The 25968-nt window shown below is 36.0% G+C and overlaps 1 protein-coding gene across 6 annotated transcripts; it reads left to right on the top strand.

The window, feature by feature from the left end:
- The first annotated feature begins 1560 nt into the window (after positions 1-1560).
- pld3 (phospholipase D family member 3) lies at positions 1561-21532 on the top strand. 6 transcript variants are annotated; one of them, XR_012393854.1, is made up of 15 exons: positions 1561-1772; positions 4918-4991; positions 8325-8375; positions 8499-8659; positions 8779-8956; positions 9038-9155; positions 11674-11801; positions 12085-12282; positions 15420-15559; positions 16766-16928; positions 18555-18654; positions 18767-19214; positions 19259-19974; positions 20844-21345; positions 21392-21532. XR_012393854.1 is itself a non-coding variant. In XM_003200490.7 (12 exons), the coding sequence occupies exons 2-12, from the start codon at positions 4965-4967 to the stop codon at positions 18949-18951; spliced, it is 1449 nt and encodes a 482-aa protein (XP_003200538.1). In that variant the 5' UTR covers positions 1561-1772; positions 4918-4964; the 3' UTR covers positions 18952-21532. The 6 variants fall into 6 exon arrangements, 1 of the variants encoding a protein (XP_003200538.1); XR_012393852.1 differs by having other exon boundaries at positions 18767-19974; XR_012393851.1 differs by having other exon boundaries at positions 18767-19974; positions 20844-21532.
- Positions 21533-25968: the final 4436 nt, after the last annotated feature.

Raw genomic sequence — 25968 nt, 5'->3', positions numbered from 1 at the left:
CAGGAAGGCTTTTGTTCATTTATTCATTTAATTTTATTTTTAACAATTAAACATAGCTATTATGACTTATTATTAATGTATTCATTAATTTTCTTAGGCTTAGTCCATTTATTCATCTGAGGATTAGCCACAGCAGAATGAACCACCAACTTATCCAGCATATGTTTTATGCAGCGGATGGCCTTCCAGCTGCAACCCAGTATTGGGAAACACACATACACGCATGTCTTTGGACAGTGTGGAAAAAACCCATGCCAACCTGGGGAGAACATGCAAACTCCACACAGAAACGGCAACTGAAAAAAAAAAACATTGACTGCATCACTCAGCGATGCAATGTCAGACACAATGCACTCAAATGGAGCTAGTGACGTCACTGTGACGGGTAGGGTTAGGTGAGCCCATTAAAAAGCATTGGATGCAGCAGATTGCACTGCACCAGGTCTGCAGCCAGACCCCTCTCTGTTTTTCTGGTATGACCATTCGGCTTAGTGGATTGATTTAATTTTTATGGTCCAAAAATCAGGCGACGCAGTGGCGCAGTAGGTAGTCGCCTCACTGCAAGAAGGTCGCTGGTTCGAGTCTCGGCTGGGTCAGTTGGTGTTTCTGTGTGGAGTTTGCATCTTCTCTTGCGTTTGCGTGGGTTTCCTCCGGGTGCTCCGGTTTCCCCCACAGTCCACAGACATGCGGTACAGGTGAATTGGGCAGGCTAGATTGTCCGTAGTGAATGAGTGTGTATGGATGTTTCCCAGAGATGGGTTGCAGCTGGAAGGGCATCCGCTGCGTAAAAACATCTGCTGGATAAGTTCATTCCGCTGTGGCGACTCCAGATTAATAAAGGGACTAAGCCGAAAAGAAAATGAATGAATGAATGAAAATCAGGCGACACTGTGGCTCAGTGGTTAGCACTTTTACCTCACAGCAAGAAGGTCACTTGTTCGAACTGGGTCAGTTGTCATTTCTGTGTGGAGTTTGGAAGGACTAAGCCGATGGAAAATGAATGAATGAATGGTCTAAAATTAACGTTTTGTGCAAGAAATTTACCTTTAAAAAACGAGTATTTTCAAAACTTTTTAGCTTCTTACATAAACTTTACATGAACAATTATATGTGATAATTCAACTTATCTTTACAAAAACTAAAAAATAAATAGTACTATAATTTATATTAGGTCTAACGTTAGTTAACATTGAAATGAAATAGCCGAATAGCCTAAATAAAAAGTTATATAACATAATTAGCTCCTAATTGTAAAATTAGTTAGCTATTCTAGTTTTAGTAGCCTGTTACTGTTAGTAGACCTAGCCTATTTTAAAAATGTATATATTTAGCAGCGTAGTTTAGCTTAAGCAGTGCTGCTAATGTCATATTATGTGCTTCGAACTTAAATGTACTGAATCAGAAGGTAATATTAATCAAAAAAGCTGCTAATAATACGAGAATTATACATATTCAGCAACGTAAACAAACCGTGATCACACTGAAGTGAATTCCTACCACCTACGTCACGGTCATGGAGTTCCCTCATAGGTTAGTTGAAACGCGGTCACGTGATCTTACAGTCGGTCGGTGCACTCGCTAGTAACTGAAGTAGGACAGTAGTTTACTCTGCAAACAGTGAAGTACTCAGTGTTTACGAACATACACCTCGTTGTTTTCAACAGAGAGTCCTTGTTCTCGTGTGTAAATAGAGCTCATTGACAGCAGAGATACCGCAGTGCCTCAGACGGGATGGTTTGCTTTGTTACATATTAGAAGCGGATTGATCACAGGTAACGTTAACGTTGTTGTTGCTTTTCTACACATTTGCCTTCTTTACGTTTGTGTTATGTTGACAAAAGAGTTGTGCTTGGACATTCAGTATGTGTCAAGTATGAACGTGTGTTTTGTTAGATGTACAGTACACTAACGATAACAAAAATAGACTGGGGTTGCGTGTCAAACTCTAACGAGCATTACCTAACGTTACATAGGCGCGTCCCAAAGACGCTAACGTTATTTTATCTGGGTTACCAGCTCACAGGGTTAAATATTCAGTTTATCAGTCAATTTACATACGATACTACAGTGTGACAGGGTTTAAGAAGTGCGTTTGTAATGTTTGAGTACAAATGTTAAAGAATTAAACCGAAACACGTCAGGTTCAGATCAGAACTATTCATTCAATAAAGTTGCAATGATATTCTGGTTATTGCATATTCACTTTTATCCAAAGACTCATGTTAACAATTTATTTAACAAGTTTCAAACTTCTTTGTCCTTATTAACCCTTATATTATTGCATAAAGGGTTATAAAACATTTCTTTTAAAACGTGAAAGCTTATTTAGACAGATTAATTTTAAAAAGATTTATTTGTTTAAAATCATATTTAATATATAATTTATGACTTGTTTTGTATAGGCTGATTCAGAAACCGTCTGTAGCTTGCAATTATTTATATGTTCCCCAAAAGGAGAGTTTTCGAGGTAAATAATACACACAATACAATAATAAATAATACAAAGACTTGATCGTGTTTTATATGAAAACAAGGAACAATGTTTTAAGGAATAGGCATGTCAATAAAGGCTTTTAAATATTTTTTCCACATTTTTTGAGTGCCTTGGACTTATTTTTGTTGTTTATTCTGATGAATTCCTTACCCAAAGAGCACTGACACATTAATTAAGCTACCCCTGACCACTTTTTGTTTGATTTTGTATTTTTATCCTACTTTCTCTTTTCTACTTCAAAATTTCATGCAAATCACAAATTTTATGACTTTAACAGACCTGAATATATCTACACTACAGATTCCATTAGTATGTCTTAAATTAATTTTAAAAATCTGAACTGCGATGCAATAAAATGAATATTATTTTTGCTACAAAAAGTAAACACCAGTTGCTTCATATTATTAAATATTAAAATATGAAACTTAATTCTTACATTTACAAAAGATTTCACTAATTTAATTCGAACTAAGTTACTCTTTCCATGTTACAATGATATTTTTGTGATAGCATCTTCAATTATATTAAAAGCCACAAGTTTTTAACTTTTTAAAAGAATTTCAAATGCATTTGTCCTTAAAAAATTGTCAGTTTAAAAATGTTTTTTAAACCTGTCCTGAAAGCTTATTTGGACAAAATAATTTAAAAAGTCATTTTTTAGAATCATCTTTGATATATAATTTTTGAATTATATAATATAGAATGGTGCAGAAAGACACTCACATTATTTATACGTTGACTGAAAATTTATTTGATTGAGGTTTCGAGGTAAATATTACACAGGATCGTATGATATATGAAAATGCTACTTTTACCTTTCTACTCATTTCTACTCTGACATTTCATGCAAATCATAGACCATTTTGAGGCATTTAATCAATAACAATGGCCCTAATGTATTTCCTGTTTTACTTTTTTAATTTCCATAGCTTCAGAAATTTAAAAAAAGATCTGCATATTGATAAATGATGTTAGGATAGCTGTTTTAATGTTAGGTTATCGTTAAATTGTCTCTTATTACAGGTATGAAATAGTTTGATACCAAGCAGGAAATGTTCATGGGCCAATGGCACCACCACATTAAAAGGGTCTAGATTTATGACTGTAGCAGACCTGCATACACCTATAGATTCCAGTAATATAGTAAATATTGTAATAAAATAATATAGTAATATAATATAATATAAAAATTTTTTTATCAAAACTCAATGCAATAAAGTAAAGATATTTATTTTTATTACAAAAAGTAAACACAAGTTGCTTCATACTAGTAAATCATGAAATATTAGTAATATGAACTCAATTCTTATGTTTCCTTGATTAAAAAACAGTAAAAGTAATTATTCACATTAGAAAAAACCTATTTGTGATTTGTGAAAGAATATTTAGATGATAAAATATAGTGTGTATTTTTGATCAATGGATTATTATTTAGTATTATTAACTAATTAATTATATATATATATATATATTGAATTGTTTTATCATTATTGTTATCATATTTTCTTTCCGTATTTGTTTGTGTACTTGATGTTAAGCTGTTTATTTTTATTAAGTGTGTCATTCTTGTTATACGTGATGCACCACCGTGTCAGATTGAATTGCCCCAAGGGGATTATTAAAACTTTAAACTCAAATGACATAAGCGAACATTTTTATTCAGGAAATATTTTAAAGGAACTGTTTAAAAAGGATGGATTTCTGTTATATATTGTATACTTGATATAGGTTTTGCTATGAAGATAGCCAGTGCTGCTGATATGGCATTAAAACATAAATAAATACATTTCACATCAGAAAAACACACAACTAAACTGTCAGTCAGACGACCGAAGGAATGCAGTAGATTGTGTGCATGCAACAGGTTTGTTCAGTAAAGATTTGATCATGTTGATATGCATGCCGTGTCTTGTTTTTCCATCATGTTTCCTTTAAAATTCATGCATTAAATATGAATGATACAGTAGCGTAACCCATCCTAAAATGGGTTGAACACAGCGCAGCCATTCACACATGATAAATGAAAGTTCAATTTCTTGCATTTCCTCCAGAAAGCACCATCACGTTACTGTCAGGAAGCCTGTCATGTGACTCTCTCAACCTGCTCAGCATCTGCATTTCTTCATTCTCCTTCCATCTTCAAAAGCACTTCCACTTTTAAGTCAGATGACTTGCCAGAATGCATGTGAGAGATTTGCCAAGCTCATCAAGACCCGCGGCTCAGTCACCAGGTTGTTAGCCACTAATGCTGACGTCTGGCTCTTTTTGGATAATGAGCTGGCAAAAAGGGCCTGTGTCTATACAAATGCTGGACACATGAGGGAACAATGAGCGGCGGCATACATGAATGTGCACAAATGTTCACCACACAGTCTACATGCTACATGAACACAGCTAAACGGACTCTTCTTGTGTTTTTTTAGGATTGCCTTTTTTATTTCTTCCGAATGTGCTGCTGACTTTTGACAGAATGAAGTCTGATATACCATACGAAAAGGTAGGTTATACACTATTAGTCAAAAGTTTGGATTTATTATGATTTATTTATGCTTTAAAAAGCAATTCTGCTCACCAAGGCTGCATTTATTTGATTAAAAATACAGAAAAATGCTGTCAAATTGTGAAATATTATTGTGAATTTAAAAAGCTGTTTTGTTGTTGAATGTAGTTTCAAGTTTAATTTATTCCTGTGATTCAAAGCTGAATTTGCTTCATCATTACTTCAGTCTTCAGTGTCACATGATCCTCCAGAAATCAGTGTAGTGTGAGGATTTGCTGTTCTGTTATGATCCATTATTATTGGTATAATAGCAATAATTATGATTTGTAAATTGATCAGTGCTGAAAATGTTTTATGTCTTGCTTCATACTATCCTGGAAACTGGGATCTGTTGTACTTTTTTATTTTATTTTTTACTTTTTTACCAAATGTATTTATAAAAAATTTGTGTAGATATCATATACATAAAAAGATAAGTAACATACTGATCTGCTTTTTCACAACCAAGAAATAATGACTGATAAAAACTATGTAATTAAATAAGACAGTAAATGTAAAAAATAAATAAATGATAATATTGGCATTATTCTTTTTATGCTTTAAGATCAATAGTGTTGATGTAGTTCAACAAAGTTTTCCATCTGTTGTAAAGTGATTTTAAAGACCTTCCTAATGAAAACCTAATTTTTCCAGTTTTAAACACTAATTTTTTATTTTATTTTATCCATCTGTGATATCAGGGGTGTCCAAACTCGGTCCTGGGGGGCCGGTGTCCTGGAGAGTTTAGCTCCAGCCCTATTCAAACACACCTGAACCACCTAATCAAGCTTGTTCTAGGTATACTACAAACCTCCTGGCAGGTGTGTTGAAGCAAGTTGGAGCTAAACTCAGCAGGACAACGGCCCTCCAGGACAGAGTTTGGACACCACTGTGTTATTTGAAGGTGGAGATGTTTGTTTCCACTTAAGGAGAATAAGCCTCCTAGTCAATAATGTGGTGAAAGGATTACTTTTTTTAGGATTCTTTGATAAAAAGGAAGTTTAAAACATTTTTGTGATGCCATAAATGTATTTACTTTGACGCTTTAACAATATATTGTGATGAATAAAAGTAAATACATTTTTACTATTATTTACTATTACTATTTTTACTATTTACTATTTTTACTATTATTTTAGTACTGAGAATGATATTTGAATGATAATGTATTGATAATGTAATATAATGTAATGATAATAAATGATATTGTATAATTTTCCTAAACTGACAACAACAATATTAATAATAACATAGTTACTGGAGCAGATCATGATACTACCATATTTGAAGGATTATGTGACACTGAAGACCAATTATGCTTAAAATACAGTCTTAAACCATAAGAATTAATAATACAGTTTTAAGCTACATTCAAGAAAATAATAATAAAAAGTTATTTAATATTGCAATAAATAAATTAAGAAAAAAATGCAGCCATTGTGAGCAATATATATATATATATATATATATATATATATTTTTTTTTTTTTTTTTTATTTAATCTTAGGAATCACATCATTCAGTTCAGTGACCTCTAACGGACATTTCATGAGTTATCAGATCTTATCAGATACATTTGGCCAAGACAAGCCGGATTTTTACAGATACTTGAAAGTTAGAGATTTTTTAATAAATAACAAAAAAATGATAATAAATTTAAGGATGATTTTTAATTTGATCACAGTTTTTTTGGACGCACACATAAAAGAAGAAAACAAAAAACTGGTCTCTAAATGATATGAATGCATACAAAACAATAAGACTCATTCATCAAATTCCATAAAACAAAAATGGTAGAGAGTCAAACCAACAAATAACAGAGGAAGACTGGACAGATATGTGTGTCGCACATGCAAAAAACACAAACTCGAGAGCTTGGAGAGAGTTTGGATGGAAAAATCTGATGAGGTTCTTCTTAACTCTTAAACTGTCTTCATTGCGTACAGGTGTTGAAAGTTTGGGCCCTTGTTGGAGACAATGTGGAACCTTAATGGCTAAACATTTTCACATTTATTTGGTTCAAAAATACATGTCTGGTATGAAATAATGACTGAAATAAAAAGATAACTGGAGAAGAATTAAACTATTAATTTATTACATTATACCTTGGGAAAATACCAGAAATTATTCCAACTGTTAACAAATACTTAATTCAAATCCTTTTGGTAAGTAGCAGAAAAGCCATAACTCAAAAATGGCTTCAGGCTGATCCTCCAACAAGGGCTCATTGGATAGGAATTGTAAAGGAAATACACTATATGGAGAGACTGACTTTCAACCTAAGATTTGATTAAAAAAGTGCAACAAGTACTGGCAAAAATGGACTGATTATGTCATTATAAACAATTTGTGATAATGTACTTCAAATGTATTAGCAGGGCTCAACAATAAGGACTGCCCGATGGCCCGGGGCCAGTATGTAAGATGCTCGGGACAGTAGACAGAATTGCTACTGGCCCGATTGGGCCACTGATGCCCTGTCGCTAAAGTTTAATTTGCCTGTGACTACTTGTCCATGTTTTGTACAGTTTGACGTCAGTTTGGCAGTCAAGCCATCTTTGGTTTGCAATAAAATGCCTGCACATTTTGCTGCTTTTGTTTGCAAAACACTTTGAATCTTGCTCATTGTACATTTATTAACATTTTTTAAAATTTTAAATTCTATATTTACAAACATTTTGACACATTTTTCTGTTTTTAAATTTGTGGCTAAGAAATAGCTATTAACATTTTTTTGGTAGGGACAGTGGAAATATTGGCTGGGCAAGTAAAAGTCTTAACCACTGGTCCGATCGGGCCAGTAGAAAAAATCCTTAGCGTTGAACCCTGATTAGGACTTGATTTTGTAACTCATATGACAACCGCTCAGTTCTTTCCCCCCCTTCTGTCATTATTTTCTCTTCTAAATAAAAAAAAGGGGTAAATATCTTGCTGAATTCAATTTTTTTGACTGATATGTATCTTCAACAAGTATTTATTTCTTCATTTAAATGAGTTGTGATTCTTTCTGTGATATATTTATGTTTGCAGTTTTGTATTTAAAACAATGGGGACTCCGTAGTACGAATGTATGTTGAGATGGTTCTGGCAGTTTTGACGAAAGCAGAAAAGTAAAGCTTTTGCTTAATACGAATGCTCCGACTCAAGTGTATCTTTTCCAGTCAGACATACTACACTGTCATGCTGTTTAAATGTATGCATTGTTTGAGAATCGCATACGCAGTAATTCACAAATGTAAATATATCTGTTTGATTATCCATGATTGTTTTTTCTTGGACATTTTGCTTAAGATGGTTGATGTGGAGCTGAGCAGAGGAGAAGGACATCACGGCTCACAGAAGGTATTGAAGGGCACCTATTTTACCCATTTTACCAGATGTAAGATAAGCCTTTACTGTCTCCAGAATGTGTCTGTAAAGTTTCAGCTTTCAGCAAAATACCTCCTGTATCTCCTCTGTGTTTAGTATTACAGGTGTCTGATCGTCCTCACCTGTATAACCACAGTCTTGTTGATCCTCCTGTCACTCCAAACGCTGCTTGTTCCAATGGCCAAATCCTCCTCCACCAAATCATCTGTACAGCAGGAGCGCGTGCTAATCAGAGAAACCTGCACGGACCCCTGCAGGTACAGTACAGTTGCCCACCTGACCATTAATTACACTAGCCTGTGTCATATTTACTCAAATCCAGCACTTGTTTTTTTACAAACCATGGATTTCTGAGTCTAATAATAGTGGTCTGTAGGATTGTCTTAGTGGAGAGCATCCCCGAGGGTATGGTGTTTAACTCCTCTGTCCATCAGTCCATTTACGATGCCTGGCTGAACCTCATTTCTGCTACCCAGTCCAGTCTGGACATCGCCTCCTTCTACTGGACTCTCACCAACTCTGACACACACACACAAGAGCCCACCGCTAATCAGGTCTGATGGGAAGTTCTCTGAATTATTATTGAATAATGCATGGCATTAGTGACTTACCCAAGTGATGCGTTCGTCCAATAGGGGCAGCAGATTCTGAAGAAATTAGGGCAGCTCTCAAGCAAAGCGTATGTTCGAATTGCTGTCGATAAACCAGCAGATAAAAAACCTATGGAGGACATCAACTTCCTCAGCTCCTACGGTAAGCTGCGTTCCAAATGCACACTATACACTATGCACTCATGCACTATGTACTTATGCACTTAAACAGTCAACAGGATAGTGTATGTATGTAGTGTCGTCCCAAATGGCACACTAATGTTTTTTTACTAAGCGGAAATTCAAACCGTTTCCCTAATGACGTTTGACGGTTGCCAAATCAGTGAAATAAACGACCGAATTATCAAATAATACCTGCCGTGAGTATAACCGCATTCACCATCGGGAGGCGCTATAATCACTCTCGCAGGAGAATTTTGCTTTCACCATCCAAAATAAATAGTTATCCAACTTGTGTGTCAGATAGCTCCGCCCCTTCCGCTACGTAAGCAAACCTGCGGTCGTTGAGTGCGTGAAGTGTCCATCATTACACACTTCATTTTATCGCCTGAATGAGTGCATCACCCGAGTAATTAAAGTGCACTTATTATTTTTAGAGTTTTCAGTGTGAACACACTACTTACACTATTTATACTACAAAATGGCGTAGAATAGTGCATAAGTATGCGATTTGGAACGCAGCTTATGTATGAAGTTGTGGTATTTAATGTCACGTTAAAATAACGTTCACACTTTTAAATAAGGTTTCGTTAGGTAATGTTTACTAACATCAACTAATTATGAACAATGCATGTACAGGATTTATTATTCATAGCTCAACGTTTGCTAATGCATTAGTAACATCCGAATTCACGTTAGTGCACTGAGTTAACATAACCTAACAATAAATAATTGTATTTTCATTAACTTGCATAAACAAATACTGTAATAAATGTATTTTTCATTGGTTGTTAATGCTTGTAAATGTATTAAATAATAATAACTAATACAACGTTATTGTAAAGTGCTACCAAAATAATAGTACATTGCTATAAATGATAGTACTTAACATTAACATTGCATTAATTAATGTATTAACTAACATGAACAAACAATGAAGAATTATTTTTGTTTGTATTTCATATTATTTAAATTAATATAAATTCATATTATTAATAGGTTTATTACAGTATTGGTTCATCTTTGGTAATATTAATGGTTATATATTTTATTTTAAGGTACACTTTTTTTCTTTTAACAAATGTTTAACTAAGACTTTTTGCTTATTTAAATCCTAATTTGCTGCTTGTTAATAGTTATTAAGGTAGTAGTTGGGGTTTGGGTATTGTGTGGGATTAGTGATGTAGAATAAGATCATACTTTATAAGTACTTTTTTATAATTTTTTATTAATAAACAGGTAATAACAAGGCCCACGTGGAATCTGCATGTGCCAAAATCTGCAGATGTTTATGTTCATTGAGTTTATTTATTTAGTTGTGTGTAAATGTGTGTAAATTTACATTTATTTAGTTTATAAATAAATTTCAGTAATATTACTGACTAAATGTTTCCCAGAGATGGGTTGCAGCTGGAAGGGCATCCGCTGCATAAAAATGTGCTGGAAAAGTTGGTGGTTCATTCCGCTGTGGCGACCCCGGATTTATAAAGGGACTAAGCCGACAAGAAAATGAATGAATGAATTACTGACTAAATGTTCATATGACTTACAATACAGTTTGTGAAGTAATAATGTCTGTCTTTTTAGTAGATATTTGGTAGATATATTATATGAGAGCCTTGCTTTGTTTACTTAATGGATCTATAGGATTTGCATTGTTGTTTTTAATTTTATTTAACATATTAAGTTTTTAGTTATGATCCACCCAAAATCATTCCACATAAATTCACAGATTTTTTACAATATTCTGCGCAGAAATAGCAAAAAATGTCTGCAGATTCTCTCTGGTCCTTGTAATAACCCAGTAGTTAATAGTGGGTACTGTTACTTAAAGTAGAGAGTTACACAATAAACCATTAACTATGACTTTTGCCTCAAACTACGCCACCTATTTTGATGCTTATTCATAATAATACATTTATTAAGTAATAATAAACCGCCAATATTTTAATAATAGGGAGGTAAAAAACCACTGGTTAATAGTGAGAATTAACACTTAAACCAAAGTGTTACAAATAGTTCATGTTAATTCACAGTGCATTAACTAAAGTTAACAAGCACAACTATAGTTTTTAATAATGCATTAAATTACATGCATAAATGTTGAACTATGATTAATAAATACTGTACAACAAGTATTGTTCATGTTAGTATTGTTCATGTTCATGTAAATACATGAATTGAACATTAATGTAAAGTGTCACTGTGTACTTATGCATATACACACTCAACAGCCTAGTATATGTATACCTTTGAGTGCACAAAGTGTCCAACATTACACACTTATTTTTAACCATTGAATAGGTGCGTCATTTTAACATTTGAAGTGCAATTATTCTTTTATAATAAAAATAATATTTCAGTATAAATGCACTTCTTATGCACTATTCTATGCCATTTTGTAGTATAATTAATACAAGTATGCGATTTGGGATGCACCTTATCATTTAAAAAAAAAACACTTTCAGAATGGCATATGGATGATGTTTTGCTTCCTGCAGGAGCTGATGTGCGGATGGTGAACATGCGAGAGTTGACAACAGGTGTGCTGCATACCAAGTTCTGGATCGTGGATAAGAAGCACATTTACATCGGAAGCGCAAATATGGACTGGAGGTCACTAACACAGGTCAGTCATGTAACCTTTAAATGCCGCATGGTTAGGTAGATGTTAGTGTTGTATTTAATCAATACCTTTAAATACAATTAGCTTCTTTTTCCTTTAAAATAAAGAAAAAACAACCTTGTCATCAGAATAATTGTTAAATATATTAAAACAAAAGCAATTATGTGAAATTGTAAAAGTTTCACTGTATTACTGTATCTGCAATCAAAGACACTTGAGTGTACTTTAGCACTGTAGTAAACATTCTCCACGTTATAGTGCTGTTGTGTCCGTTTCATGTGCACAGGTGAAGGAGTTGGGCGCAGTTGTGTATGACTGCAGCTGTCTTGCTGAGGATCTTGGGAAGATCTTTGAGGCTTACTGGTACCTGAATCAGACCAAGACCGTTCCTGCACACTGGCCTAACAAATACTCCACCCTGTATAATAAGGACACACCAATGCAGCTGTCGCTCAACGGGACCAGTGCTAGCGTCTATCTATCAGTAAGACCATCCAGCCTATTAGGATTTACTGTAACACTGTCTGTATTCCTGTCAGTGCCTTTGGAGTTTTTTGTGGTTTATGTTGTTCCTTAATGCGGTGTCGTTTACACTAGCAGTTGCAGTTTTCTTTGGTGTTTTGGGGAAGTTAACCCTTGTGTGCAGTCGGGGATGTTTTCATCCACTCCGGGTGATTTTCAGTCTATATTTGGCCACAATTTTCTCTGTGTTTCAGAAAATGAAATGATTTTTGGTGATAAATCTTATTTTGACATATTTTGGGGAAAAAAAGCTTTGATAATTTTTAAAAACTGAACAATAATGATGTTTTTTGTTTGCAAAGCCAGTTTTGCCTGTTGGGAAGAGGTCAAATTTGTAATTTTTAACATCAGTTGCAATGCAAAATAGTGTAGTTTCTGGCTTTTATATGGAGTATAGAAAGTGTGTGTGTGTGTGTGTGTGTGTGTGTGTGTGTGTGTGTGTGTGTGTGTGTGTGTGTGTGTGTGTGTGTGTGTGTGTGTGTGTGTGTGTGTGTGTGTGTGTGTGTGTGTGTGTGTGTGTGTGTGTGTGTGTGTGTGTGTGCGTGTGTGTGTGTGTGTGTGTCCTATCCAAAAGATTAATGGTGCCAATTAATGATCAACGTAGAGCTGCACGATTCTAGCTAAAATGAGAATCGCGAATTTTTATTTATTTTTTTGCTTAAAATAAAGTTTACGATCTTTATTTTACATCTCACAATTCTGTATATGTAAAATAAAGCATTATATGAGATTATTGTTTTTTTTTTCAAACATATGGTAAAACAACGATATTAATATTATGTGTAGGTCTCCTGGTTTCTATAAATAATTCTATTCTACTTATAATTATTCTGATGTTGAGTTATGTTTGAGATATATGCTGGCAATCTTTCATTGATCACATTATTAGACCATTTGTTTCACTGGTAAAATCAACATTATATAGGCTAGAGTAGTTAAACTGACACTGTAAACATTTATTTTCGTGCACAACTATGTGTTCGCTATGAAAGAAAAAACATATCAAATGCTTGTCGCAATCATAACTGTAAAATTCGATATGATTATTTAAATGACGTGCACGCTTTCGGTTTCATTTTCACTGCTAAGTGCTGTTCTTACTTCGCGCGCGGCTCTTAAACGATCACTCTGTGCCACAAACTGAATATTATTTACAACTTTATTACCTGTTACTTACAGCATATGCAGGTTCTGTTCACTAAAGTAGATGCGCCCGCAGTCAGCAGCTCACGTCACGTGTGATTTCCCGGCTGTGAATACAGCATTATATGAAGTCAAAAAAGAGATTTTAAGGTGAATTATACCTTATAAGTACAGTATGTGACTCTTTTAACATCATTTGGAGGTGTCCATGTCACTGGGCAATGTATGTGAAACAATGAAAAGACTCGTGCAGCCGCCTTTGCTTCTCTCCTGAACTTGAAAATATGATTGGCAGAATGGTAGAAATGCTGGATTAAGATCGTCTAGGGGGTGGAATCGAGAACGCAATCTTTTTTATGATTAATTGTGCAGCTCTTATCAACGGTGAAGATTACTAATTTTAACTCTTCCCAACCAGGAAAACCACCGACATTAGTTATGTTTCCATCCAAAAATGCAAATTTAAATTTATGCGCAAAACTGGAATATTGCATGTAACTGAACGTTAACACCGAAAGCAGTGAGAGCATCAAAGTAGCCAGAAGTCATTCATTTTTAATAGGAGCCGGTGACGAGGAGGAGCGGGGTGCGATTTTTGCCAGTGTGAGCGTCAAGGAGAGTTGAAATCAAGTTAACTTTAAGGTAATGAGCTTTGATGCAGTTCGGCGGCAACCAATCGGAATGTAGAAGAACTTTGGTTCCGACCACAGTTGTTCCCAAGGGTTTAATTATTGTGGCCGGATTTCCAATTATTTGCAATATTTTCTTATAGGAACTTACCTTAAATAAAAATTACTGGCGAGTTACTGATGTGCTTTAATGTCATACATATTTATCTTTAAAGAAGCGAGAATCTCATGCGACAGTACAAAACAGTATTGCTGCTTCAGGATATTTCAGACATATGTACACATTGGATAAGTGGAGCAAAGCCAGACAGCATGCAACTTGATTATCCATATTAAAAGAATTGTTAAAAGTGAGTGATATTTTCATGCAGAAAGCATGTTTTATTTGGGAATGTAACTGATATGATATGATATGCTGCAACGGCCCCTTTAAATATCAATGTATCAATTTAGAGATCAATGTAGCGAATTTTGATGCTCTCGTTGCCGCAGCTGAAGGCAGACAGCATTGTCGTCAGGGCAGCCAGAGCGACCTTTGATGCTCTCGCCGCCTTCAGTGTGAACACACAGTAAGACGTGCGAATAAAGCAGCGTTGCCATCCAACGAGTCAAAGAGAACAAAATCGTCACTTCCTGATAAACTGGTCAAAAGTAAATCAAATCAAAAGTAAAACGTAATTCGCTGTGGTCGGAGAAGCTGCATGAATCTTTTCTTTATTTAATAAATGACTTGCGCCTCACAAGACAAATGCACACATGCAATGACCTGGTGGTGTTTGAAGGTGTGGGACGCAGAGTACAGATGCTCTCGACAGTTCTGCAGGTCATTAACAGTATAATAACAGTAACACTGAAACAGTTGAGGCGTTTTAGAATGGCCGAAACAACATTTCAGATGATTTACAGTGTCCTATCATCACATGATCTCTTATCACAAAATCACATGACCTTTTTTTTAATGCGCATACTGGAATTTGCTTAGTAAAAGTGTTTCCATCGTAGTTTATGCGAATCTTTTCTTATCGATTAAGAAGTTAATCCTACTCAGGTGTGCGCATATGTTTTTTCAGCATTTTTTCAAAATTGATGCGCATCTTGGCATTTCCTTCAACCGGTTTTTGATGCGCATATCCAAAATGCACATAAAAATTAGTGGATGAAAACAAAGCGACTGAAGAATGCATGATTATATGGTGTTAAGGCTTTGGCATCAAAATATGTGTTATAATGGAAGTCAATGGGGCAGAAACAGACACTAACATAAGGAAAGTGTAGTTGATTTGAGCAACACACAAGGGTTAAAGAGCTGTGTGTTTCTCCTTCACAGAGCTCTCCTCCTTCACTCTGTGCTGAAGGCCGGACTCCAGATCTTCAGTCTATCCTCGATGTGATCGCTAATGCTCAGCAGTTTGTCTACATCGCTGTGATGAACTATCTGCCCACTATGGAGTTCTCCAGAAGCAAGAGGTCTGTGATTCAGCATTAAAGCACATATCTGAGCACAGTTGAAGTCAGAATCATTAGCCCTCTTGCTCATTTTAAATTCTTTTACATTTTTTTCTCCCAAGTTCTGTTTAATGGGGAGAATTTTTGGGGAGTTTAATGGAGGAAACTTTTATCTTTGCCATTATCACAGTACATAATCTCTTACTAGATGTTTTTCAAGATACTAGTATTCAGCTTAAAGTGACATTTAAAGGCTTAACTAGATTAATTAGGCAAGTTAGGATAATTAGGCAAGTCATGGACCCTTTTCACAAGCCTGTTACGACGCATATAATGGTAGTCAGCATCTTAAATCCTTGAAGGTTTTTTAATATTTAGATTAGCTTTTTTAATGTATGAACATTTATATGTATTTATGTGTTTATTATATAATCTTTGCTTCAAATCACAAAAAAAAAACGAATTACAGCTTGTGCTAGGTGTTTCTAATGCAGTGTCTATAAGGGGCAGGACATTATTTGACATTATTCTCTCCTTTGGCTGCCGTTTTCAGACTTTCTCCAGGAAAAAAAATATTATAGGAAATAATGTGAAAAATTGCTTGCTCATCATTGCATAATAAATTATAAACATAATTTTAAAATATTAACATAATTTATAATATTCATTCATGTTCATGTCGGCTTAGTCCCTTTATTAATCTGGGGTCGCCACAGCGGAATGAACCGCCAACTTATCCAGCGGATGCCTTTCCAGCCACAACCCATCTCTGGGAAACATCCACAAACACTCACACACACACACACTCATACATAATGGACAATTTAGCCTACCCAGTTCACCTGTACCGCATGTCTTTGGACTGTGTGGGAAACTAGAGCACCCGGAGGACACCCACACAAAGGCATGAGAACATGCAAACTCCACACAGAAACGCCAATTGAGCCGAGGATCGAACCAGCGACCTTCTTGCTGTGAGGCAACAGCACTACCTACTGCACCCAGGTCACATGACTAAAGCGATTCAAAGGATCGGAGTATTTCCCAAGCCCTGGCAAATCTGTGTTTGATTCACTGTGTTTGGAAATGAAATCTCAAGCACTCATAACCTAGTGGACAGTGCGCCAACATATAGTGCAACTGTGCTGCAGGTGACCCAAGTTTAAGGATTTGAGTACATTATTATTTTTGGCTGGACTAACCCTGCTTCGCTCTTATTTCCATCAGGTACTGGATGGATATTGACACTGAGCTGCGGCGTGTGGCTTATGAGCGCAGGATTCGTGTGCGTCTGCTGATCAGCTGCTGGAACAGCACCAAACCAATCATGTTCCCTTTCCTGCGCTCCCTTGCTTCCTTACAGGACACAAACCAGCTGGACATTCAAGTGGTGAGTGCAGTCACATTTGTAGTAATGTGTGAAAGGTGTCATGATAGATGCCATACACACCACCATACAGATATTTAGGGTTGATAAGTTTATCTTATGTGTTATGTGGCCTGATGGAACTAAGATTGAACTGTTTGGTCATAATGACTTGTGTTACATTTGGAAGACAAAGGGGAAAGCTTATGTAACCTCACCGGTCCTACGCCACCCAACCCGCTCCGAGCTGGTATCGAACCGGCGACCTTCCGCATGGGAGTCGGTTGCTCTAACAAGGAGGCTAAAGACCATTGCCTTTAGCGACTGTCGCTAGAGCACCTTTAGAGGTCAGAGGAGTGAGGTTTACCTGCACAGCAGCTACTAGCTGGCCTCCGTTACACTCACCCCCTAAACCTCACTCCCATCCGGGTCACGGCACCAATGTACCTGCACAGCACCTACTAGCTGGCCTCCGTTACACTTACAAGCCTATACACCATCCCAACTGTAAAGTATGGGGGCAGCAGCATCCTGTTGTGGGGCTGTTTTGCTGCAGGAGGGACTGGTCCACTTCACAGCATAAAGAAAGAACGTTATGTAGAAATATTGAAGCAACATCTAAAGACATCAGCAAGGAAATTAAAACTTGGCCACAAATGGGTCTACCAAACAGACCATGACCCTCAGCATACTGCCAAATTAGTTAAAATGTGCTTAAAGGTCAACACAGTGAATGTTTTGGAGTGGCATCACAAAGCCCTGATCTCAATCCTATAGAAAATTTGTGGGCAGAGTTGTAAAAGCTTGCCCTAGCAAGACAGCCTACAAATCTGACACAGTTACACCAATTCTTTCAGGAGGAATGGGCCAAAATTCCTGCAAACTGTGAGAAGCTTGTGGAAGGATCTTCAAAATATTTGACCAAAGTTATACAGTTTAATAGCAAAGCTAAAATAACACCAAGGAAATGTGTGTAACTTTTGACTTTCTAGAAATTAATAAAAAATTCTCAAAAAAAACAAAATTCTCTTATTTTTCTGGCATTTAGCAATTGTAAATAATTTAGGTAATCCTAACGGACCTAAAATAGTCATCTTTTTGTATGATTCACCATCAGACATTTTTTAAAAAATGGTTTATGTTCCTTTTTTTTTTGGAGTGTATGTAAACTTCTGGTTTCAACTGTATATGGCTATTGCACAACTATAATACACTGTGATATAGCCTAGTTTGTTGGATCGTTTTGCTTTCTCACTACAATCGATCCGCTCCAGAGTTTGTTTCAATTGAGCCGAGGCCACCTCATTTAGACCTATTGATTTGGCGCGGATCCGAATTCAGTTGCAGGATTCACATATGCCAAACGAACCGCACTAACTGGGAAAACGAGACCGGTTCTGAAACAAACGTCTAGGCGTGGAAGCATTTGCACTCAATTGACACACAGTCACAGACAAATTAAACAAGTGACAAGGCAGCACTGACCTGGTCCTCATTGTCGAGTCCTGTTATTCAGTTATAACAGTTGTCATTTTTCTGAAACAGTTCTACATTTTTTCAATGATTTGTAACAGAATTATTTTGGTTAAGTTAATAAATGCTCTTCCTCTCACTTTTGATTATTTCATGAATCTCCTTTTCCCCACACAGAGAATTTTCACAGTGCCTTCAGACGCTCAGCAGAAAAAAATCCCCTTCGCCAGAGTGAACCATAACAAGTACATGGTCACAGATCAAGTTGCTTACATAGGTATACCTCATTCTTACTATGACTTTCTGTCTTCAAATTGTAATCTTTTTAATTGCACTTAAAGAAACACCGTTGGTATTGTGGTACTCACATGCCTATCCATTCTTTGCAGGCACCTCTAACTGGTCCGGGGACTACTTTGTGAACACGGCCGGCTCTGCATTAGTGGTGAACCAGACTTCAGCTTCAGCAAGTTCGACAGTGCAGGAGCAGCTACAGGCCGTGTTTGAGAGAGACTGGGAGTCTGCATACAGCACAGACATCAACCACAGATCCAACCGTAAAGACATCTGCTAGACCAGACGCAGCCTGCAGGAGGAGCTGGAGGCACTGACACAGAGACTGTAAACCTTCTGCTCCATTTTTAGGACACTAAAATACTTCATATGTTGCCATGAACTACTTTTACACTCCAAAAAAAGGAGTTTTATTTGCATTAAGCATGAGGTGAGAGTTAAAAGGGATCGTTCACACACAAAAAATGTAAATTACTTCACCATTTACTCGTTTTAAAACCTGAACACAAAAAAAAAAGAAATTTTGAAAAATGATGAAAACTGGTAACCATTGACTTCCATAATAGGTAAGACAAATACTATGGAAGTCAATGGTTACAGGTTTTCAACATTCTTCAAATTATCTTCTTTTGTGTTCAAGGGTGTGTTAATAGTCAGTAAATGTTCATTTTGTATCCCTCTGCAGAACTTTTTCCCCCGATAATAGTCTCTCGCCTCAAAGCAGAAATACTTTTGCATACATTTTGCACAGAACGTCTTTATAGCTGACCTGCAATACCTCTGCCTTCCTGTTGATTCTTTTTAACATCTGTTGAACTTAAAGTCTCAGGATGAATCATTTTATTATTGATTCACAGCAGTGGTCTCAAACTCAATTCCTGGCTCTGCTCAGTTTAGCTCCAACCACCTCCAACTCACACCTGCTTAATAGTCTCTAGTAGTCTTGAACACCTTGACTGGTTGGATCAGCTGTGTTTGATCAGGCATGGAGCAGAACTGTGCAGAGCTGCGGCCCTCCAGAAATCCAGTTTGAGACCTGTGATCTACAATATTGTTCACAACTTTCTACAGTGATTTATTAATTACCTTCATGTTCAGTTGAAGGCAAAATCATTAGCTCTTCTGTGAAAACAACGATGCCAAGGACATTAGTATTGTACTATGACTATTTCTTCTAAAGAACATTCGATTACGTTTCGATTTCGTAAGCTGTTTATATTTCTTTCAATTCATTTAAGGTCAATATTATTCGCCCCCTTAAGAGAAAGTTTTATTTTTAGATAGAGGAGTGTTTCTCAACCACGTTCCTGGAGGACCACCAGCTCTGCATAGCCAAACACACCTGATTCAGATCATCAGCTCATTAGCAGAGACTGAGGCTGCGTCCGAAACCGCATACTTCCATACTATATAGTACGCCAAAATCAGTATGCGAGCCGAGTAGTATGTCCGGATTCATAGAATTCGAAAATCAGTATCCGAGAAGTACCCGGATGACTTACTACTTCCGGCGAGATTCCGGAGTGCGCATCCCATTCATGTTGTATCCCATGATGCCCCGCGAGAGAATTCATGAATGGAAGTAAAGCGACGCAACTGACGCAGGTAGGTCACGTGACCATGACAAAATGGCGGATGTAGTACGTCCGAATTCCATTCAAACTTTTCACATTCATACTGTATAGAACGTCGTTTTCTAACGGCCGAGTAGTACGTTTAAATTCAAATGCAGTACCTACTGAGTAGTAGGCGGTTTCGGACGCAGCCTGAAAGACCTGTAATAGATGTGTGGGGGAGATCTTCTCATCCATCTTGAAGATGTGATGGCAGCCATTTTGCGCCAGATCGCACACCAGCTGATTTAACCACAATGCCAGAGTTAAACTCCTACTCTTTTTTTTTTTTTTTTTTTTTTTTTTTTTTTTCTCGAAGGACATCCTGGGATTTTTAACGACCACAGAGAACCAGGACCTCAGTTTAACATCCCATCTGAAGGACCACACTCACTAAGCAATATAGAGTCCCCATCAAAATACTGGGGCATTAGGACTCTAACAGACTGCAGGTTGAGCGCCCCCTGCTGGTCTCACTAACACCACTGCCGGCAGCAACCTAGCTTTTCCATGTGGACAAAAGAGACATCCAAACCATGCAGTGCTGGTGGTCCTCCAGGAATAAGGTTGAGAAACAAGAACTGAGTTAGAGAATAAAATCACCATTGCCCAATGGCCTGCTTAATTAGTCTAACTTCCTTAGTTAACAGTAATCTAGTTAAGTCTTTAAACTGCACTTAAAGCTGAATATTAATATCTTGCAAAATAATGCACTGTCAATGCGAAGACCAGGAAATTCATTCATTTTCTTGTCGGCTTAGTCCCTTTATTAATCCGGGGTCGCCACAACGGAATGAACCACCAACTTATCCAGCAAGTTTTTAGTCAGCTGATGCCCTTCCAGCCGCAACCCATCTCTGGGAAACATCCACAGACACATTCACACACACACTCATACACTACGGACAATTTAGCCTACCCAATTTACCTGTACCGCATGTCTTTGGACTGTGGGGGAAACCGGAGCACCCGGAGGAAACCCACGCGAAGGCAGGGAGAACATGCAAACTACACACAGAAACGCCAACTGAGCCGAGGTTCGAACCAGCGACCTTCTTGCTGTGAGGCGACATCACTACCTACTGCGCCACTGCATCGCCTAACCAGGAAATTAGTTTTGTTAAACCTAGAATGTGATGTTAGACCTAGAAAAGTATCATGTTACAAAATCTTGAGGGGAAAAAAATCTTCGTTTAACAGTACTTATAAATATTTGACAAATAATAAAAATGATTTTGTCTTCAGCTGTACATTTGCCTATATTTTAAAAATCGTAACAGTATTTGATTGTAAATCAAATCAATCGCTTACTTTCTGCCTCAGCGGAATGAACCGTCAATTGTAAATCATTCATTCATTCATTTTCTTTTCTGTTTAGTTCCTTTATTAATCAGGGGTCACCACAGTGGAATGAACCACCAACTTATCAAGCATATGTTTTACGCAACGGATGCCCTTCCAGCCACAACCCAACACTGGGAAACACCCACACACTCTTGCATACACTAGGGCCAATTTAGTTCATCCAATTAACCTGTACCGCATGTCTTTGGATTGTGGGGGAAACCGGAGCACCCGGAGGAAACCCACGCCAGCACAGGGAGAACATGCAAACTCCACTCAGAAATGCCAACTGAGCTTGAACCAGCGACCTTCTTGCGGTGACGATCATGCTACGCACTGAGCCACTGTGACTACCCTGATTGTAAATCATTCATTTAATTCACTTTCTTGTCGGCTTAGTCCCTTTGTTAATCCGAGGTCGCCACAGCAGAATGAACTGCCAACTTATCCAGCAAGTTTTTACGCAGTGGATTCCCTTCCAGCTGCAACCCATCTCTGGGAAACATCCACACACACTCATTCACACATACATGCATACACTACAGACAATTTAGTCTACTCAATTCACCTGTACCGCATGTCTTTGGACTGTGGGGGAAATCGGAGCACTCCGTGGAAACCCACGCGAACGCAGGGAGAACATGCAAACTCCACACAGAAATGCCAACAGAGCCGAGACTCAAACCAGCGACCTTCTTGCTGTGAGGCGACAGCACTACCTACTGCGCCACTACGTCGCCCCTGATTGTAAATCAAACGTGCATTATTAGATTAACCACAGATGCCACTAAAGACATCCTAATGTTGATCACTGAATCACTATTTTTATTGCACACGTCAGTTTTTACTTTTATTTTCAGGACCTACAGGGTGAGAAACTGAAGTATGTGCTTTTATTATGTCTGTAAAACTGGAAGTGAAACTGACACATCGTTCATGTAGAGTCATTATCAGATAAGTTCACCATTATAAAGAGGAACAGTGAGTGGATGTGCGAGCTTTTATAAGCATAGTTTGGAAAATACGCTCAATTGGATCTGAATTCTACATTTGATCTTTGGAGGGGTCATTTTAGGTTGTAAAATTGGGTATCGGTTAATAAAAATTACTCTTGAAATCAAAGATAAATGTACTTTTAGAGCTGTTATCTAGTTTCATGTGTATTTTATGCTTAATTTTCTTACTTGAATTTGGTTATTTTGTGTATATTGTAGTAAATGCATTGCTTCAGAAATATGTAAGGGATTATTTTGTCTAATGTTGAAAGTAATTATGGAGGCTCCTAGAGACAGAGATTTGAGAAGTGGACTATCTGAACAATTAATCAATAAAAATGCAGGTTATTTAAACTTCTTTTTTTAATTAAACACATTCATGCCATGAAAATGTAGTCATATCATCAAAACACAAGTAGAGAACCAAACCTAATTAATGTCAATTTGCTAAATACATTTTCAATAGTAATTCTAATAAAATTCATCATAAATATGTGGTAACACTTTACAAAAAAGTTCATTAGTTAATGCATTTACTAACATGAACTAATCATGAATAACACTTGTACAGCATTTATTAATCCTAATTGAACATTTACTAATGCATTATTAACATCCATCCAAGTCCATGCTTGTTAACATTAGTTAATGCACCATGAGTTAACATGAACTAACACTTAACTACTGTATTTTATTAACTAACGTTAACTAACATGAACAAATACAGTAGTAAATGTATTGTTCATTGTTTGTTCCCGTTAGTAAATGCATTAATTAACATTAACTAAGGAACCTTATTGTAAAGTGTGACCAAATATTATACTCTATTAGCTACTGGAAAACTCATCATTATCCACTCGATTCAATTAGGCTATGTTTTAAAATTATGCTTCAATCTATATTTGTTCTTAAATCTAATTATCAAAGTATGTAATTATCATATCTATTTTCAAACCTGGCTGCATTCCCATAAATGGGCATTTCTCATGAACACTGTCCGTGTTCTCCGCGTTATTTTTACACCAGGCCACACCTCCTTGTGAACAATTGGCTGGTATGAGTAATGTGTAGTCTGTGATTGGAGAGTTAAAATGTCGTTCACGTTGTTTAACCAATAACTTGAAAGAGTAGTGAATGAAGGGCGTGGCTTGTGGGAACACTGTTGGAAGAATTGGATTCCTGGCGCAACAAGGAGCTGAAGATGGCGGTGAGTGAGGCTTTTCTCCTTTTACAATTACAGATTTCACCAGAAAACGTTTTTTTCTGAATTTAATATGGACGCCTATAAAGTTCATCACACAAAATATGTCCACTTGGTCGAACACAGCCGATAAACGAGAAACTTTGGATTTTTCCAAAGAAAAAACGTTACAAATTTAAAACATTGTAAATCACAAGATGGCTCATAACTTATATTTCTTTTCGAATAAACTGAGTTTATAGCTCATCTCCTTTAATCTAAAAGCAATGGACGAGTATTGGTCAGGATTTGTACAATCTACAATGAAATATGAAAATACATCGTCGCTTTTTCATTTTAAATATTTCAAGTGAATCAAGTGTTCGAGTCTAATAAATGAATACATTAAATTAATACAATGAGAAAGAGAGAGAGAGAAATGGTAACGTTACACTGTCACGGAAATGTTAACGTTAACCTCCTGGATTTTAGCCATTAGACACTTGTTGGTTTTCACTGAACTTGAACGATAAATAACGCGTAATTCATTTTAAGCAGTCCATTTTTAATGTCAGAATAAAATTAGTAAGTTAAGTGATTTGTTTTCTACAGGTATTTCTAATGTTTCGGAGGGAAACGGTTTATTCATGACCATTGTTCTTTTGTCCGACGTATAGGCCTATACATTTACAGCAGGGGGCAGTATGTAAACCTCAAATCTGACCTTCAGACCTGCTTCATAAAGTTAAAAGTAACGCATTGACATTTTTGTTAGGATGTAACCTTTGAATGTACACTTGGTTAAATGTGCCTTCATCAACACTTCGTATCAATGTCACATTAGTGCAGTTTACACCAATTTAGGCCAAATCGGTCCATTTATTATCAGACTACATTTTATTAATACGTTGTTGCGCCTTAACGTACACTTATTTTTGAGCAGACTGATGAACCATTTCATAAAATATTTAGTTAATATATTTTGAGTGGATTATTAAACATTTAAATGCATTTGTTATCATTATATCAATTTATTACCAATATATTAATAAACAAGGATTATTAAACTTATGAATACATTTTCATGTTTGGTCAAAGTCTACTTTATATCTAAATTGTCTAAACGTCTAAATTGTACTTTGATACTTTTACAGTATATACAGTTGAAGTCGGAATTATTAGCCTCCCTTTTATTTGTTTTCCGCTTTTTTTTAAGATATTTCCTAAATGATGTTTAACAGAGCAAGGAAATGTTCACAGTATGTCTGATAATATTTTTTCTCCTGGAGAAAGTCATTTGTTTTATTTCGGCTTCAATAAAAGCATTTTTAATTTTTTTACACAATTTAAACACCATTTTAAGGTCAAATTAAATATATATATATATATATATATATATATATATATATATATATATATATATGAAATTTTCACAGCATGTCTGATTCTTATTCTCTTATTTGTTTTATTTCGGCTAGAATAAAAAAAATGTAAAAAAAAGCTAAATTTTTTAAGCTTTTTTTTTTCCGATAGTCTACAAAACAAACCATCGTTATATAATAACTTGCCTAATTACCCTAACCTGCCCAGTTAACCTAATTAACCTAGTTAAGCCTTTAAATGTCACTTTAAGCTGTACAGAAGTGTCTTGTAAAATATCTAGTCAAATATTATTTACTGTCATCATGGCAAAGATAAAATAAATCTTATAAATGTTATACAACGATGGTTTGTTCTGTAGATTATCGAAAAAATATATAGCTTAAAGGGGCTAATAATTTTGACCTTAAAATGATGTTAAAAAATTAATAACTGCTTTTATTCTAGCCGAAATAAAACAAATAAGACTTTCTCCAGAAGAAAAAATATTATCAGACATACTGTGAAAATTTCCTTGCTCTGTTAAACATAATTTGGGAAATATTTAAAAAATCAATCAATCAATCAAACGGGGCTAATAATTCTGACTTCAACTGTGTGTGTGTGTGTATATATATAATTAGCTCGGCTGTGACAAGAATTTACCTTTGGTAATAATATATAGAGAGATTAATAGATTTGAGATTAATATATACACACACACAAACACACAAATTACACAACCAGCAATTCCGAAATGATGTATAAAAGTGTTTACACGTTAAAGATAAAACATCCCCTTTTGA

Source organism: Danio rerio, chromosome 18, assembly GCF_049306965.1.
Source record: "Danio rerio strain Tuebingen ecotype United States chromosome 18, GRCz12tu, whole genome shotgun sequence".
NCBI lineage: Eukaryota > Metazoa > Chordata > Actinopteri > Cypriniformes > Danionidae > Danio > Danio rerio.
The sequence above is the reverse complement of the archived record's forward strand: the minus strand, read 5'-3'. Positions and strand labels throughout refer to the sequence as shown.

Excerpts from the sequence above, each read along its gene's own strand:
- pld3 (XM_003200490.7), top strand. The coding sequence starts at position 4,965 with ATGAAGTCTGATATACCATACGAAAAG. Across the intron at positions 9,156-11,673 it reads CAACTTCCTCAGCTCCTACG|GAGCTGATGTGCGGATGGTG; the intron begins GTAAGCTGCGTT and ends TGCTTCCTGCAG. Across the intron at positions 16,929-18,554 it reads ACCAGCTGGACATTCAAGTG|AGAATTTTCACAGTGCCTTC; the intron begins GTGAGTGCAGTC and ends TTCCCCACACAG.